The 19,118-nt window shown below is 36.2% G+C and overlaps 1 protein-coding gene across 18 annotated transcripts in view; it reads left to right on the top strand.

Moving 5' to 3' along the window:
* The window catches only part of LOC105479621 (coiled-coil serine rich protein 1), a 1,449,255-nt gene that overhangs the window by 1,044,020 nt on the left and 386,117 nt on the right, over positions 1 to 19,118 (top strand). Inside the window, exon 13 of one of the 18 annotated variants that reach the window (XM_071092589.1) lies at positions 11,611 to 12,823. The exons of 16 other annotated variants lie outside the window; for them this stretch is intronic. In XM_071092589.1, coding sequence (XP_070948690.1) covers positions 11,611 to 11,637 — 27 coding nt within the window. In that variant the 3' untranslated portion in view covers positions 11,638 to 12,823. Of the gene's footprint in view, positions 1 to 11,610; positions 12,824 to 19,118 lie in introns of those variants that run through there. One more of the 18 variants, XM_011737675.3, reaches the window with a different exon arrangement.

Raw genomic sequence — 19,118 nt, 5'->3', positions numbered from 1 at the left:
AATACGAAAGTGGAAAAAAAGTTGTTTTATCTTTAAATCTCAAAATGCAGTTTGCATGTCATTAATAGCACATTTGATTATAATTTGCCTAATCTAGTAATACATTTAGATTATTGAAAAAACATAGTGATTAAATAGAAAGAACATGTGATTTACATTTATCTTTTGGGCCTGTTGATCATCAAGATGAAATGTTTATGGAATCAACATATGCTTATTGACTTGTGACTACTATTAAGAGCTATGCTAAGTAATTACATGTGATGTTAAGATGAAGATTTTGATAAATTTATTTGGAATGTCTTTAAAGCAATTGAGTAAATGTTTGCCCAAATGATTTTAGTCTCGTAGGTAATAGAAATTAGTAAAGGAAAAATTCAGAAAGACATTAAGAAAAGTGATAAGAGGGGCCGGGCGCCGTGGCTCACGCCTGTAATCCCAGCACTTTGGGAGACTGAGACGGGCGGATCACGAGGTCAGGAGATCGAGACCATCTTGGATAACACGGTGAAACCCCGTCTCTACTGAAAATACAAAAAAACTAGCTGGGCGTGGTGGCAGGCACCTATAGTCCCAGCTACTCAGGAGGCTGAGGCAGGAGAATTGCTTGAATTTGGGAGGTGGAGGTTGAAGTGATCCTAGATCGTGCCACTGCACTCCAGCCTGGGTGACAGAGCGAGACTCCATCTCAAAAAAAAAAATAAAATAAAATAAAAAATTGATGAGTCTTTCAGAGGCATTCAGAGATTTTGATACATTCCAGGAAAAGACTGGAGTATGCATGTCACTACTCTCTCTAGAAAGCCTAGAATTATCCACTTTAATGCTCTACTTCCTGAGTGTATGACAGGGTACCTCTACTTTGACTTCTTATTTTGTTTCTTCACTAAAAAAGGATGAAAAGAGAAGAACAAATGGGAGAAAATAACCCAATAGACCTATTTTATATTAACTATTCTCCAACAGACCTTTAATGAATTAGAGCCAATTAGCAAAAAAGGGACAGCTAAATGTACACTGGATTTTGTCAATTTTTCAATAGTCTTAAAAAATTGTAATTTTTGTTTATGTATTTGAACAAACTTTACATAACTACACAATCTATTGAAGATAAATTAGAAAGAAGAATAAATAAGACAAAAGTACCTCTAATGCCAAATACATTTCCCATTAACTGAAGGGATCTTGAAGCTTAAGGATTTGAAAAGGGTAAGTACTATTGAGAATTCTGAACAACATAACATCACATCATTTTGAAAAACTGTTTAAAGAGTTAAATCAACTGACACCTTAAATAACAGATTCTATTTTGGATGGCAGTCTTGTCTTTCCTTCTTGTTTTTTAAACATAGTTTGAAGGCTATGCTCTTCATATTTTAAGACATTTATTTTGTATTATCATTATTATATTAATGTACTGTACATTTTTAACACCTCAATATGCTATTCCTGATTTATGATATAGATTTCTTGATGGAAGAATCTAATTATAACTCATTTCCAAAAAACATGACAGATTTTGATGGACAAACATTTTTTAAATATAAATTTTAATTTTTTTTTACTTTAAGTTCTGGGATGCATGTGTAGGACGTGCAGGTTTGTTACATAGGTATACATGTGCCATGGTGGTTTGCTGCACCCATCAACCCGTCATCTAGGTTTTAAGCCCCCCATGCATTAGGTATTTTGACCAAAAAAATTTTTACCAAGCTACTATACATTATAATTTGCATAATTTGTACTACTAAAAATAAATGTTTTAAAATGATTATCCTACTATCTAATGTTTAATGTGTTATACCGTTGATAAAAATCAAATCATGTGGCCAGGCTCGGTGGCTCACGCCTGTAATCCCAGCACTTTGGGAGGCCGAGGGGGGTGGATAAAGAGATCAGGAGATAGAGAACACGGTGAAACCCCGTCTCTACTGAAAATACAAAAAAATTAGCCAGGCGCTGTGGCGAGCACCTGTAGTTCCAGCAACTCGGGAGGCTGAGGCAGAAGAATGGTGTGAACCTGGGAGGCGGAGCTTGCAGTGAGCCGAGATCTTGCCACTGCACTCCAGCCTGGGCGATAGAGCAAGACTCTGTCTCCAAAAAAAAAAAAAAAAAAAATCAGATCATCTGAGTTAATTTATATGATGATTCTTCAAGCATGTATTCATTTCAAATTATTTATTAAGCTCCTCGTAAGCTCTATGCTACTTTTCTTTTTTTTTTTTTTTAAATTATACTTTAAGTTCTAGGGTACATGTACACAATGTGCAGGTTTGTTACATATGTATATGTGTGCCATGTTGGTGTGCTGCACCCATTAACTCATCATTTACATTAGGTATACCTCCTAATGCTATCCCTCCCCCATTCCCCCTCCCCATAACAGGCCCCGGTGTGTGATGTTCCCCATCCTGTGTCCAAGTGTTCTCATTATTCAGTTCCCACCTATGAGTGAGAACATGCGGTATTTGATTTTCTGTCCTTGTGATAGTTTGCTCAGGATGATGGTTTACAGCTTCATCCATGTCCCTACAAAGGACATGAACTCATCCTTTTTTGTGGCTGCATAGCATTCCATGGTGTATATGTGCCACATTTTCTTAATCCAGTCTATCACTGATGGAAATTTTGGTTGGTTCCAGGTCTTTGCTATTGTGAATAGTGCCACAATAAACATACATGTGCATGTGTCTTTATAGCAGCATGATTTATAATCCTTTGAGTATATACCCAGTTATGGTATGTGTGGGTCAAATCGTATTTCTAGGTCTAGATCCTTAAGGAATCTCCACACTGTCTTCCAGTATGGTTGAACTAGTTTACAGTCCCATCAACAGTTTAAAAGTGTTCCTATTTCTCCACACTCTCTCCAGCACCTGTTGTTTCCTAACATTTTAATGATCACCATTCTAACTCGTGTGAGATGGTATCTCATTGTGGTTTTGATTTGCAGTTGTCTGATGACCAGTGATGATGAGCATTTGTTTATGTGTCTGTTGGCTGCATAAATGTCGTCTTTTGAGAAGTGTCTGTTCATGCCCTTTGCCCACTTTTTGATGGGGTTGTTTGATTTTTTCTTGTAAATTTGTTTAAGTTCTTTGTAGATTCTGGATATTAGCACTTTGTCAGATGGGTAGATTGTAAAAATTTTTTCCCATTCTGTAGGTTGCCTGTCCACCCTAATGGTAGTTTCTTTTGCTGCGCAGAAGCTCTTTAGTTTAATTAGATCCCATTTGTCAATTTTGACTTTTGTTGCCATTGCTTTTGGTGTTTTAGTCATGAAGTTCTTGCCCGTGCCTATGTTCTGAATGGTATTGCTTAGGTTTTCTTCTAGGGTTTTTATGGTTTAGGTCTAAGATTTAAGTCTTTAATCCATCTTGAATTAACTTTTGTATAAGGTGTAAGGAAGGGATCAAGTTTCAGCTTTCCACATCTGGCTAGCCAGTTTTCCCAGCGCCGTTTATTAAATAGGGAATCCTTTCCCCATTTCTTGTTTTTGCCAGGTTTGCCAAAGATCAGATGATTGTAGATGTGTGGTATTATTTCTCAAGGCTCTGTTCTGTTCTATTGGTCTCTATTTCTCTTTTGGTACGAGTACCATTCTGTTTTGGTTACTGTAGCCTTGTAGTATGGTTTGAAGTCAGGTAGCGTGATGTCTCCAGCTTTGTTCTCTTGACTTAGGACTGTCTTGGCAATGTGGGCTCTTTTTTGGTTCCATATGTACTTTGAAGCAGTTTTTTCTAATTCTGTGAAGAAAGTCATTGGTAGCTTGATGGGGATGGCACTGAATCTATAAATTACCTTGGGCCGTATGGCCATTTTCATGATATTGATTCTTCCTATCCATGAACATGGAAAGTTCTTCCATTGTTTGTGTCCTCTTTTATTTTGTTGAGCAGTTGTTTATAATTCTAATTGAAGAGGTCCTTCACATCGCTTGTAAGTTGTATTCCTAGGTATTTTATTCTCTTTGGAGCAATTGTGATTGGGAGTTCACTCATGATTTCGCTCTCTGTTTGTCTGTTACTGGTGTATAGGAATGCTTGTGATTTTTGTACATTGATTTTGTATCCTGACACTTTGCTGAATTTGCTTATCAGCTTAAGGAAATTTTGGGCTGAGATCATGCCATCTGCAAATGAACAATTAGACTGCCTCTTTTCCTAATTGAATACCGTTTATTTGTTTCTCTTGCCTGATTGCCCTGGCCAGAACTTCCAACACTATGTTGAATAGGAGTGGTGAGAGAGGGCATCCCTGTCTTGTGCCAGTTTTCAAAGGGAATGCTTCCAGTTTTTGCCCATTCAGTATGATACTGGCTGTGGGTTTGTCATAAATAGCTCTTATTATTTTGAGATACGTCCCATCAATACCTAATTTATTGAGAGTTTTTGGCATGAAGGGCTGCTCAATTTTGTCAAAGGCCTTTTCTGCATCAGTTGAGATAATCATGTGTTTATTGTCTTTGGTTCTGTTTGTACGATGGATAACGTTTATTGATTTGCGTATGTTGAACCAGCCTTGCATCCCAGGGATGAAGCCAACTTGATCATGGTGGATAAACTTTTTGATGTGCTGCTGGATTTGGTTTGCCAATATTTTATTGAGGATTTTCAGATCAATGTTCATCAGGGATATTTGTCTAAAATTCTCTTTTTTTGTTGTGTCTCTGCCTGGCTTTGGTATCAAGATGATGCTGGCCTCATAAAATGAGTTAGGGAGGAATCCCTCTTTTTCTATTGATTGGAATAATTTCAGAAGGAATGTACCAGCTCCTCTTCATACCTCTGATAGAATTTGGCTGTGAATCCGTCTGATCCTGGACTTTTTTTTGGTTGGTAGGCTGTTAGTTTTTGCTTCAATTTCAGAGTCTGTTATTGGTCTATTCAGCAATTCAACTTCTTCCTGGTTTAGTCTTGGTAGCAGGTATGTGTTCAGGAATTTATCCATTTCTTCTAGATTTTCTAGTTTATTTGCATAGAGGTGTTTATAGTGTTCTCTGATGGTAGTTTGTGTTTCCTTGGCATTGGTGGTGATATCCCCTTTATCTTTTTTTATTGCATCTATTTGATTCTTTTCTCTTTTCTTCTTTATTAGTTTTGCTAGCAGTCTATCAATTTTGTTGATCTTTTCAAAAAATCAGCTCCTGGATTCACTGATTTTTTGAAGGGTTTTTTGTGTCTCTATCTCCCTCAGTCTGCTCTGATCTTAGTTATTTCTTGCCTTCTGCTAGCTTTTGAATGTGTTTGCTCTTGCTTCTCCAATTCTTTTAATTGTGATGTTAGGGTGTCAATTTTAGATCCTTCCTGCTTTCTCCTGTGGGCACTTAGTGCTATAAATTTCCCTTTACATGCTGCTTTTATTGTGTCCTCGAGATTCTGATATATTGTGTCTTTGTTCTCATTGGTTTCAAAGAACATCTTTATTTCTGCCTTCATTTTGTTATGTACCCAGTAGTCATTCAGGAGCAGGTTGTTCAGTTTCCATGTAGTTGTGTGGTTTTGAGTGAGTTTCTTAATCATGAGTTCTAGTTTGATTGCACTGTGGTCTGAGAGACAGTTTGTTGTGATTTATTTTCCGTCACATTTGCTGAGGAGTGCTTTACTTCCAACTATGTGGTCAATTTTGGAATAAGTGTGATGTGGTGCTGAGAAGAATGTATATTCTGTTGATTTGGAGTGGAGAGTTCTGTAGATGTCTACTAGGTCCCCTTGGTGCAGAGCTGAGCACAAGACCTGGATATCCTTGTTAAATTTCTGTCTCGTTGATCTGTCTAATATTGACAATGGAGTGTTAAAGTCTCCCATTATTATTGTGTGGGAGTCTAAGTCTCTTTGTAGGTCTCTAAGGACTTGCTTTATGAATCTGGGTGCCTCTGTATTGGGTGCATATATATTTAGGATAGTTAGCTTTTCTTGTTGAATTGATCCCTTTACCATTATGCAATGGCCTTCTTTGTCTCTTTTGATCTTTGTTGGTTTAAAGTGTTTTTTTTTTTTTTTAATCAGAGTCTAGTATTGCAACCCCTGCTCTTTTTTGTTTTCCATTTGCTTGGTAGATCTTCTTTCATCCGTTTATTTTGAGCCTATGTTTGTCTCTGTGCATGATATGGGTCTCCTGAATACAGCACACTGATGAGTCTTGACTCTTTTTGCAATTTGCCAGTCTGTGTCTTTTAATTGGGGCATTTAGCCCATTTAAATTTAAGGTTAATTTTGTTATGTGTGGATTTGATCCTTTCATTATGATGTTAGCTGGTTATTTTGCTCATTATTTGATGTAGTTTCTTCCTAGCATCAATGGGTTATTTCAATTTGTCATGTTTTTGCAGTGGCTGGTAACAATTGTTCCTTTCATGTTTAGTGCTTCTTTCAGGAGCTCTCGTAAGGCAGGCCTGTAGTGACAAAATCTCACAGCATTTGCTTGTCTGTAAATGATTTTATTTCTCCTTCATTTATGAAACTTAGTTTGGCTGGATATGAAATTCTGGGTTGAAAATTCTTTTGTTTAATAATGTTGAATATTGGTCCCCACTCTCTTCTGGGTTGTAGAGTTTCTGCTGAGAAATCCCCTATTGGTCTGATGGGCTTCCCTTTGTGTGTAACCCGACCTTTCTCTCTGGCTACACTTAACATTTTTTCCTTCATTTCAACTTTGGTGAATCTGACAATTATGTGTCTTGGAGTTACTCTTCTCGAGGAGTATCTTTGTGGTGTTCTCTGTATTTCCTGAATTTGAATGTTGGCCTGCCTTTGCTAGATTGGGGAAATTCTCCTGAATAATACTCTGAAGAGTGTTTTCCAACTTGGTTCCATTCTCTCCATCACTTTCAGGTACACCAATCAGATGTAGATTTGGTCTTTTCTCGTAGTCCCATATTTCTTGGAGGTTTTGTTCCTTTTTTTTTTTTTTTACTCTTTTTTTTCTCTAAACTTCTCTTCTCACTTCATTTCATTCATTTGATCTTCAATCCCTGATACCCTTTCTTCTTCTTGATCGAATCAGCTACTGAAGCTTGTGCATGTGTCACGTAGTTCTCGTGCCGTGGTTTTCAGCTCCATGAGGTCATTTAAAATCTCCTCTATGCTGCTTATTCTAGTTAGTCATTTGTCTAGTCTTTTTCAAGGTTTTTAGCTTCTCAGCAATGGGTTTGAACATCCTCTTTAGCACGGAGAAGTCTGGTATTACTGATTGTCTGAAGCCTTCTTCTCTCAACTTGTCAAAGTCATTCTCTGTCCAGCTTTGTTCCATTGCTGGAGAGTTGCTATGTTCCTTTGGAGGAGAAGAGGAGCTTTGATTTCTAGAATTTTCAGCTTTTCTGCTCTGGTTTCTTCCCATCTTTGTGGTTTTATCTACCTTTGGTCTTTTATGATGGTGACGTACAGATGGAGTTTTGGTGTGGATGTCCTTTCTGTTCATTAGTTTTCCTTCTAACTGTCATGACCCTCAGCTGCATGTCTGTTGGAGTTTGCTAGAGGTCCACTCTGGACCGTTTGTCTGGGTATCTCCAGTGGAGGCTGCAGAACAGCAAATATTGCAGAACGGCCCATGTTTCTGCCTGATTGTTCCTCTGGAAGCTTCGTCTCAGAGGGGCACCTGGCCGGATGATGTGTCAGTCGGCCCCTACTGGAAGGTGCCTCCCAGTTAGGCTTCTCCAGGGTCAGGGACCCACTTGAGGAGTCAGTCTGTCTGTTCTCAGATCTCAAACTTCATACTGGGAGAACCACTACTCTCTTCAGAGCTGTCAGACCAGGATGTTTAAGTCTGCAGAAGTTTCTGCTGCCTTTTGTTCAGCTATGCCCTGCCCACCAAGGTGGAGACTATAGAGGCAGGCAGGCCTCCTTGAGCTGTTGTGGGCCCCACCCAGTTTGAGCTTCTGGGCCACTTTGTTTACCTACTCAAGCCTCAGCATTGGTGGGCACCCCTCCCCTAGCCTCGCTACTGTCTTGCAGTTTGATCTCAGACTGCTGTGCTAGCAGTGAGCGAGGCTCTGGGGACATGGGACCTTCCTAGCTAGGCGTGGGATATAATCTCCTGGTGTGCCCTTTGCTAAGATCATTGAAAAAGCGCAGTATCAGGGCAGGAGTGTCCCGATTTTCCACATACCCTCTGTCAGCTTCCCTTGGCTAGGAAAGGGAATTCCCCGACCCCTTGTGCTTCCTGGATGAGGCAGTGTGCCACCCTGCTTTGGCTCATGCTCCATGGGCTGCACCCACTGTCTGACAAGCACTGGTGAGATGAACCTGGTACCTCAGTTGGAAATGCAGAAATCACCCATCTTCTGCATCGCTCATGCCCTGGGAGCTATAGACTGGAGCTGTTCCTATTCAGCCATCTTGGAACGTCTCTCTGCTAGTTTTCTTATTAAATGCATATCTGTTTCTTTTTACCTGGGTAGTATTAATCATGGGATTTTAAGTCTGGAAGCAATTTTCAAAATTGCCGTCCAAATAAAATTTCCCATTTTTTAAACAAAAATAAGTAACTAAATAAAAACAAAGTATAAAAGAACTTAAGATGTTTCCCCGGATGGTTCTTTGGTAATACAAACTCTGTGAAATCAAAGTAAATTATGAATGTAGAAATCAATAAATTTTGTTATTTTGTTATTTTTGAGACAGAGTTTCGCTCTTGTCGCCCATGCTGGAGTGCAATGGTGCGATCTCAGCTCACTGCAACCTCTGCCTCCTGGGTTCAAGAGAGTCTCCTTCCACAGCCTCATGAGCAGCTTGTGTTACAAGCGTTCTGCCACCAGGACCGGCTAAATTTTGTGTTTTTAGTAGAGGTGTGGTTTCACCACATTGGCCAGGCTGATCTCAAACTCCTGACCTCAGGTGATGCACCCACCTTGGCCTCCCAGAGTGTTGGGATTTCAGGCGTGAACCACCGCACCTGGCTAAAATTTGGTTATTTTTATAAAATAAAAATAGAATTTACTCAAATAGGCAAAGGAAGGAAAATTATGTAGCAGATGTTTTGAATCATGAGAAGTTTTTTTGTTGTTGTTTGTTGAATGTTTCTATGACAATAACCTCATGATTTCCCAGTGTAGAATTTCCTTAGTATATTTACAGCAGTTGCAAAGAGTCCAAGATTAAAAGAAAATTGTTTAGCTAAGCTTTAAGGAGGAACAATTATAATTTATATTTATAAAAAATGTATTAAAAATATCTACCATGATTCTTTATCTGTAGCTACCAGCTAGTGTGAACTTTGTATAAAACTTACCACTTTTAAGTGCTTTGTAAAACTTGAAAATGTTATTGTTTTAATACTTCAATTATCGCACTTACCAATGTTTATTCTCTTCTCAGTTTTCAGGGAACATTTTCTATAGCAATACTATGTCAGATTCATAGTAGTAGTCATTTTTCAGTATTGATGTTATGGTGTTTTAATTTTCTTGGGCAATTGTATCCTAAATTTATTTTAGACTAAGTTATTCAAGCCTTCTGCTACTTTGATTATTTTATTTTGCTAAATTTTTCAAAGCTGTAAGATCTTGCTTGGAAGCACTGAGGGCAAATATGATAAAGTTGACCTCTTACAAGTATTACACATTTGCAGGAATAGCTAGTGCTCGGTAAATTGTTATTATTGCGCTTTTCATAATTAGTGATAAATATTTTTTAATGCAATTTGGTGTACTCTGGAACTTAAAGTAGAATAGCAGCAGGTCTCAGTCATGTTCGCTGGTATGTCCTAGGTCATTAGCTGACATTGAGTAGATATTCTGGAAATACTCTATAAATATTATTTAACCAAATGAATGATCTGACTACTTGTATGCTTGATACTTTTGTGATTCAAGCTTTATACTCACACTGAGAAAATGTAGACATAGCAAAATGTTAACTGGGTTACATGCCTATCAGAAAAATCATAATATACACATAATTATTAAGATTGTGATAGTTAGTGCTAGCATACCTATTTATATGTCTTCCAGAAAGAATGATCTGTTACTTAATCGTGACAAGTAGAGTCTAGGAATTACCAGAGTAATAGAATAAAAGAGTTATAAATAGAATTAATTCTAACCTGCTAGAATTCTAAGATGTTAGAATTTCAGTTTTCTGGAAGGTCTCTGCAAACCTCCCAAACTGTGTATATAATGATTTTAGATTTATAGGTAGGGTTTCTAGAGAGCCTAAAGGTTAATGGAATTTTTTTTTAAAGAAAGTAAACATTTTGGTAATTTGCAGGTAAAAGGTGGCTCCTAAAACTTACCATAGCTTTAGCTCAATATCAGGTCATTCATTACAGTTTGTCTTCATCATCAAAAAATGTTTGTGGTTATAACTGTCACATTTTCTTTATTTGATTTAGGTACAATCCAAGTATTCTAAGAGGTATTGTGCCCTGGATCTAAAAATCAGGTTTAGAGCACATGAATGTACTTATTTTGATGCTGGTGTATTCATTCTTAATTAGGACAGGAGATGCTGAAAATTTACTTAGTGATAAAGCTAATAATTCTCCTCCTGTAGCATCTGGTCTCCAGTGGCCTGGAGTCATTGTCTAACCTGAATTTGGGAATAGTTGAGAAAGTTATTCTGTATGACCTCATTTGAATTATAGTTGTTGGTGTAGGAAGTGTTTAAATTCATCTGAAAGTTGTCTGAATATCCTGGTGTCCTTGGCCCAATATTTCTGTGAAACCAAATGAAATATCTGAGAACCATGGAGAAATACAATCTGGCTAGTACTGTTTTATTTTTCTTCTTTCAGCTTATAATTTGTTTCTTCCCAAAGGATTATATATATATATATAGTATATACAGGCATATATATTACATATATAAACTTACAATTTATAGATATATGGATTTTTTTAATGTATGGGGAAAACAAATTGAACATTTATTTGGATTTTAATTTTTGAATAATAATTTAATATTTGCATTTAATTGAGAGATTTGAGTTTTTAAATTTAAATTATTTTGATTATTAAAATGATGAGTATTCCTTATAGCAGCAGAAGAGACAGCTGCAAGGATTTTACTCTTCTGTCCTATGAGCAAGTCACTGCGTTGCTAATGCAGCCCACCCATGTTGCAGTACCTGTCTAGTCTCGTGGATTTCTCTTTGGCATGACTGTTGAAATCTGTGGCCCTGGCTGTAGCCTTAATTTACTAGATGTCTGCATTCCATGGTTTCCTTATCCTAAGCCAAATCCTCTTCCTGCCCATTGGTTCATGTAGAACATGTTTCCCTCACCAGGATCTCTTAGATGACTAGGGTAGACAAGCGGTACAATCTCAGGGAAACTTTCTTAGTTAGATACAAAACTAGAGACATGTTATTTGGTTTTATCTCCAGTTATCAGATTTCTTTTTTAGAGTTTTAGTTACCCCAGAGAATCTCGCAGCATCTTATCCCTGCTCTAATATCTTCCAATTCTCAGCAAGCCCTTTCAAACACCAAAGTGACTTTTCCTCTTCCCATGTGGCAAAAAACTTACTTATCTTCTTATATATCATATCCTCTATCCTTTCTATATTGTGTCTTATACCAAAACTGCAAATGCAGACATCTAAGCCTTGCTCTTGATATGTAAAGGAAATTTTTTGAACCTAAGAAGTTTTTTTTTTTTTTTTCCCCACAAAGACTGACTTTCAGGATGATGTATTTTAAGGACTTTAAAAAAGAATCAAATTTGGAGGAAGAATTCAGATTCAAAGCTAAGGAGTGACCTCTCTGAGACTATATGCATATGCCTTTCCTACAGAAATAAATGCCATTGTGTTGAAAGGCAAGAAAGTGTAGGTCAATATGATTTACAGAGAATAAAAAGTACATTGTCTTATGGTTTCAAAATATTATTCCCCCGAATTGTCTATTAGTAGCTTATTTTCACTACTTCCATTTCCTCTAAATGTCTGTTAATTTACTTATTATTTTATCCTTAAAAGGAATCTCGGAATTAGATAAAACTTGGTTTGAACATAACTATGGATATGTAGGAAGACTTTACTACCTCAGTTTTCTCATCTGTAAAATGTCTATAACACTGTCCACCTCGTTGTTATCAGGATTAAATGAGTTAATCAGAATAATATCTGAAACATAATGGATGCTTTATAGCATATGCTATTAACATTTTAATTTGGATAGTATGTAATGTCTAATTCTTAATCGTATTGATTGATGAATAAATGTAAAAACATAGGCAAATGCCAAGCATCATATTTCATTTAGAAAGCTCTGTATAAAAGTTAATTACCCTTCTCTCGCTTTCCTTTCTCTTCAAAGCTAACTGCCTTACCTGTGCTCTCAGTAGCATAATTTCCTGATTATACATAGGCCCAGTGTCATTAAATATCTGCCATTTCTGATGTATCTTCAATTTCTCCCTTTCCACTGACTGTTCTTATATTTAAATCTTCTGTATTCTAAAGAAATTGTTGATTTCTGCATCAGGCTTTCTTCTTTCTGGGGCCAAACTGTTGGATGAATATTGAACATGTGTATACTTATAACTGCCCAACCTTCTAACCTGCTTATTAACTTTTCAGAATTACCTTACTTTATGAATCTTGATAAGTGATGCTCTATGTATTACAGCATCTCTCATTTTCACTAGATCAGCTGAAAATTCCAGATATCCACTTTCCTAGCCTCCTTTGTTACTAGGGTGGGAACACGTGACCTAGTCTCCATCAATCTGATGTACATTTTCCAGAGACACACTCGGTTTCAAGGTAGGTTCCACAGTTTCAGAGAAATTGAGGGCTTGGGGCAGCTGTGACAATAGTAATAATAGTGCTATCCTTTGTTCAGAGTTGGCTGGCTTGAAAGTGCAGACTTTATTATCTGGTGCTGAGATGTGATGGCCGAACTGGTTACCTAGTCTTTTCAATTCTGATAACTACTCAATATTCTTTTAATAAATACCTTTTCTACTTCAATCAGCCAGAGTTGCTTTCCATTGCTTGCAGTCTAGAACCTTGGCTGAAATAAGAAAAAGTAGCCTATTTTCACTGCTTCATCTCCTCTCCTTCTGTTCTGCCTTTAACTCGGTGCCATGTAGGTTTCTTTTGCCCTCGAAGCTGTTTTCTTCTACAGTACACTGACTTAACTATACCAAATAGAAAAGTCTCACTGCTGATCCTGCTGAGACCCTTTGTGACAAAGGACGTTGGTCATTCTTTCCTCTGAAACATTATCTTTCTCTCCTGAATCTTTTCCTACCTCTGACTCCTGCCTTCCAGTTTTATGCCCCCTTTCCCCATGGACTTGCCTTTTAATTGTGGTTGTCTTCCTTGATTCTTCCTTTGGCTCTTTTCTCACTATAATCATATAATATTCCTTAAGAAAATTCCCTTACTTCCGCATATTTAATTTCTCCTTCAGATTTCCAACTTCAAATCTCAAGCCATGTTTGTTTTTTTAAGTTTGATATCATGCTCAGATTTCAAAGTGCTTGCAGGATAACTGTCGATTGTATGCACCCTTCAGACTTAGTATGTCCTAAATTGAGCTTGTCCACCCTACCTGCTCCACCCAGGAAATTATCTATTTTACCTGATGTTATGTTCTCATTTACTGAGAGTTGTCAAATGCTCTCTTTCCTTTTTTGCCCATACTTCTCATTAGTAACAAAACTTATTTCTGTCTCTGAAATCTCCCATATCATTTCCTTTTTGCCTGTCTGCTTGGAAGAACCTTGATTTAGCCCTCATTATATTTGGATTGCTTCAGTTGACGTTGAGTCTGTGTTCTTTGAATCCATTAATTATCTTTATAAAACAAACCTGTGCTGATTTTTTTTTCCTAGTCAAAATTTTGTTTTTTACAAAATAAAATCCAGATTATTTTTTAATTTATAAACTTAATTTTTGTAATGTCTACAATAGACTCAGTGTCTCTGCTATATTGATAAAATTCATGTCCTAAAAATGATATTGCTATCTAGCCCTCATCTTTTGATCAAGCTATTTTTTTTTCTGACTGAAATGTCATTTCCCTCATGTCAACCTCCCAGAGCCTTTACATTTCTAAAAGCTTAGCTAACTTCCTCCTTTGTCTATGATCCTTCCCCAAATTATACATGCAAACTCCCATTTTCTTTCCCTATACTCACATGGATTTTGTAATGAATATTTGCATCTTTTTTTCAACTGTATTGCATTTTATCCTTATCTCATCTCTAATACTCCAAAGAGAACCTTTTACATCAGTGTTGCTTGGTTATTTGAATCTAAGTAAGTTTCTGTCCAGAGAGGCATATGCCTCTTTTCCTTGCTGCCCTTTGCAAAAAGTTACAATCCACAGCAAAATGTTCCCACAATGATCTGGTTCCATGGTAACTAAATTTTCCTTAAAATGTTGGAAGTAGGACCTATGTTGTATATCACTTATTCACAGGAAATTAAAATTAACTTTGTTCCTGTTCATAATATTGTGAACATCATAAAGACTGAATGAAAAGGGAAAATGAAGAGTTCCACTTCCCAGTATTGAAAGAACCCTGGATTAGTTCTAGCTGTGCACTCTGTTATAATCTTAGATAAATTACTTTATCTCCTCATCCTAAATATAATTATAATAATAATGGGGGCATATTTATCAGAATTTCTGTAAAGTACAAAAATACTAAAAGCAAAAGTACTATGAAAGCAATACAAATATTACATGAATATAAAATACAACAGTTATTGTGGTTGTTATTGTTCAGTCTTGTCATTGCCATCAGTCAAAGCTTGTAAAGGTTCTTCTAAGTCTCTATTTTAAACTCTATGTCACTCTGTTCATGTCCTGACTCTCATATGGACACAGTGAATGCCCATTGCTTAGATGTCTTCACTTCTACTTCAAATCTTCCTGTTTGTTTTATTGATTTTTTTTTTCAGATGCTATGGCCTGATGTCCCTTATGATTGCTATGTTTTAGGTAAGAGGGGTTTTAAAATTATGTTTTAGTTTGAGACAATATTTCATTGACTCAACAAGAACCCACATATATGGTTCCTATTCTTATTTATTTATTTATTTATTTATTCATATTTATTGTTTTTGAGATGCAGTCTCACTCTGTTGCCCAGGCTGGAGTGCAGTGGCATGAGCTCGCCTCACTGCAACTCCTGCCTCCTGAGTCCAAGCGATTCTCATGCCTCAGCCTCCCAAGTAGCTGGGATTACAGGCATGCACCACCACACTGAGCTAATTTTTGTATTTTAAGTAGAGATGGATTTTCACCATGTGGGTCAGGCTGGTCTTGAACTCCTGACCTCAGGTGATCTGCCTGCCTTGGCCTCCTAGAGTGCTGGGATTACATGTGTGAGCCACTGCTCCTGGACCCTATTCTTATTTTAAAGGAATGTTGACTCTAAATCAATTTTTACAATAAATATTAAAATTAACATCATGAAAGGTTTTATTCTAGGCACTGTAGATGACAGGTCCTTATAAAATGAAGGATAAGCCAAAATATAATTCTAGTTCAAAGGAGAATTTAATAGATGTCAATAAGAAGTAAAAATAGATACAATAATGGTTCAGAATAGAAGAAGTTCAACTCTGAGTTAATAATAACATTCATAAAAGTTTTCACATGAAAGAGGTGGCATTTGGGATGGGAAAATTAAGAAAAAAAATTATTGATTGTCATAGCATTGCTAGCACAGTCAATCATGTCACATAAATGTGAAACAAATTTCACCAACATTCCAAGTTTCCTTCGTTTCATTATACCAAATGCACATGGTAGAGCGCACACACACACACACACACATACACACACGTGCAGAAAGAGAGAGAGAGAGGTTGTTTGCGAATGGACTAGAGTTTCATAGTGAAAAGTAATTTGTGATGCATATTATGAGGTTTCATCATATTTGTCAGGATAAGGTCAAATATGCAATCCACACTCTGCAAAAAGCATAGCTTACTCCTATTTATGTAATTAATTGGAGTCTTTACCAGAGGAAAATCTTTAAGTGTTTTTGTTGCCTTAAAAAATAGCTCACATGCCCTATTTACAAAAAGTAATTGGGTTATCTGAGAACTTACAACACTTGAGTATCATTATATGAAGAAAGAAAGTGATCCTGAATAAGCTACATTTATTTTCTTTATTACAAAACTTGAAATATTTTAAAATAAATTGTTAACTGTTGAAGTCTGTGTTTTTGAGCATCAGTAAATGGCCAGTAGTAATAATGATTTTCAATTATAGAAATAGGTTTTCCATGCTGAGAGCTAGTAACACTTTACTTTGATGCAAATATTTAAGTGATTCAAAACATTGAAATGCCAATTAGTAAAAATGGAGTTCAAATTTTTTACAAAATATATGCATGGGGAGGCAGCTATCATTGGATGTGCTCTGCTGAAACTTGTAGTTAACATTAAAATGTTTTAAAAACATTTGAGAGCTCCTGTTGGTAAATTCTAATTTGTTTCTAAGTCTAATGTATAAAGTATTGGTAATTTAGAAACCACAATACTGGTTTAAGAGACCTGTTAGGAGAAGAGAGGTAAGCAAACTTTGCTAACTTAATGGGGAATTTTGTGGAATAGTGTTATGACATTACAGAACCTTCCTCAGGGTCTACTTGAATAATATCAATATCATTCGCAATTAACTGTTGGGAGGAATTGGTTTCATGAGACACTATATTCTGAAATCAGAAGATGCTTAACTGTCTTGTAATTGCTTTTATTTACCATGTGCCCTGCTGCTCAAGTTTTCATAATGCTTCAACTTTAGTTATTCTTATTAGTTTGGAAAAACAAAACTACTTTTAGTCTTCATACTTAATATAAGAAAAATATTCAAAGATTGTCTTTCTCATATCTATCTCTCACATCATTCTGTGTGGTTTACTGGGGACCACACGATCAGGCAGTCTTCAGACGCCTTTGTTGCTCCACTGCAGACTTTTTTTTTTTTTTACCCTGCAGTGATTCACACCATTCCCTTTCTTACAACTCTTCATGACTCCACCTTGCCCTTAAGAAAAAGAGGGGGAGGGGGGAGGGATTGCATTGGGAGTTATACCTGATGTAAATGACGAGTTGATGGGTGCAGCACACCAACATGGCACAAGTATACATATGTAAAAAACCTGCACGTTATGCACATGTACCCTACAACTTAAAGTATAATAATAATAAATAAATTAAAAAAAAAAAAAAAGAAAAAGCCCCATTTCTTTAAATGGATCCTCAAAGACTGCATTTCTCTTCTAGCCCAAGAAGGTCAATGCAGCTGCAGAATGAATGTTCCAATTTTCTAAATCTACCAAATTTGCCAATTTACTAAAAACTTAGAGATATTCTTCTTAATTATAGTTGATGTATTCAATAAGAGTAAAAAAAATGCTCAATTCGTTAAACAAAACAACACCACAAGAGTCGGAAATTGAATTTGTTTCTTTAAAAGCAGCATGCTCTTTTTATGAATATGTTCTTTGTAGAAAGAAAGAAAAGCAGGAAAAAGATAATTAAATTCTGTCAAGAAAAATCTGAAGGGTCATGATAACCTCCTTCCCCACACTCTGTTAATCCATGTATTAGGCATTACTGTAAGATTTATAAATTGCTACAAGAAACAGATGTTGGTAAGTATATAAATTTGATGAATTGATCATTTGGTGATTTGTTACTTTCAATAAATTGCTCATTTTGTGAGGTGGCTTTCAATGCATTGGCTTTCAATGCATCGATGACTCTAGAGTCATCGAATTCAGGTTGATCTCACCATTTCCTTGCTATTCTAACCATACACAACTCTTTTGGCTCCTGTAACCAGCATTCACCCTTACTTAGCAGCATACCTAAATATTTCCTGTTATCTAAAATCGACTTCGTATCACTATTCTACAGACAACTGTTACTCTTTAGGTATAGGCTTAAAGTTAGTTATCTGAGAAGACTTCTTTAGTGACTATATTGGTCAAGGATCTAGCTCCCAAAGAAAAATCTACTCATACAATTTTACACAGAAATAGATTTATTAAAATAGTAATAACCCTTTGAAATGCAGGATTTGCTGAAGTTGCTGACTCTAGACTGACCTTTTGAGGATGCCTCCCAGAAACAGATGAAAGAACTACATTGCCAAGGGAGCAGTGTCGTTCAGCAATATCGAAAATCTGTATTACCAGGAAGCACCACCAAAGCTGCTGGTCCCAGAACCACACAACCTCTCCCATGATCCATGACAGCTAAACATCTGCCAGATGCCCTTGCTTTCTCCCCATATAAGGCTTTTCTCAAATGAAGCCATATGTGAATATTTCTAATTGGTAGGACCCATCCTAGCATCTTGGGAGACATGGAAATAGAATTTTAAGCTTTTTAGCCTCTGCTTTACAGCAAGGCATTCTGGAAGGGATTTAAGATATTTAATTCAAAGAATCCCCTGAACCTGCCCTATACAGTCGTAGTTTGAAGCCGCATGTGACTGTTGACCACTTAAATGTAGCTCATGTGCCTGAGAAACTGAATTTCTTACTTTATTTGGTTTTAGTTTGTTTAACTTTAAAAGCTGAAGCAGTGTAAAAATTTTTGTTGACTATAACTGCACTGCCTTAGAAGACTATATTTCATTTTAGCTGTTGTATAAGATATTACTGTTTAATCCTAGTATGTATTTACATTTTACTGTTTAAAATTTGGGTACTAGAAATTTAAAAATTAAAAATATATTATATATTCTATTTCTATTGGACAGCAGTACTCTAACCCCTAAATTGGAGTAGGCATCACTCTATGTATCCCCATGGTATCTCATCTTTTGTTAGTCTTGACATTCACACAGTTTTTTGGTTGTAATTGCTTCTGTATTTGACTTTTCTCCTAGCTTGTAAAATTAATGAATGGAAATGCTATATCTTTTTATTTTTTGTCACCATTGTTTTCCATAGCACAATGCTCACATATCGTAGGCAATAAAATTATACTAAATAAATGAGTGAATAACTCTTAAAAATGAATGTTACGTAAAAGAGCTAACATTCCATAAAGCTCAGGCTAAACTGTCTTTACAATTTTATTTTAAAAATCAAGCTATTACTCTTAAATAAGTTATTGAGTTTTACCATTAATTTTCATAGTTCCTTAATTTACAAATGACAGATAATTGAACATATTTTTACTTTATACATGATT

Source organism: Macaca nemestrina, chromosome 3 (genome assembly GCF_043159975.1).
Source record: "Macaca nemestrina isolate mMacNem1 chromosome 3, mMacNem.hap1, whole genome shotgun sequence".
NCBI lineage: Eukaryota > Metazoa > Chordata > Mammalia > Primates > Cercopithecidae > Macaca > Macaca nemestrina.
Note: the sequence above shows the minus strand (reverse complement) of the source record. Positions and strands in the feature narration are given on the sequence as shown.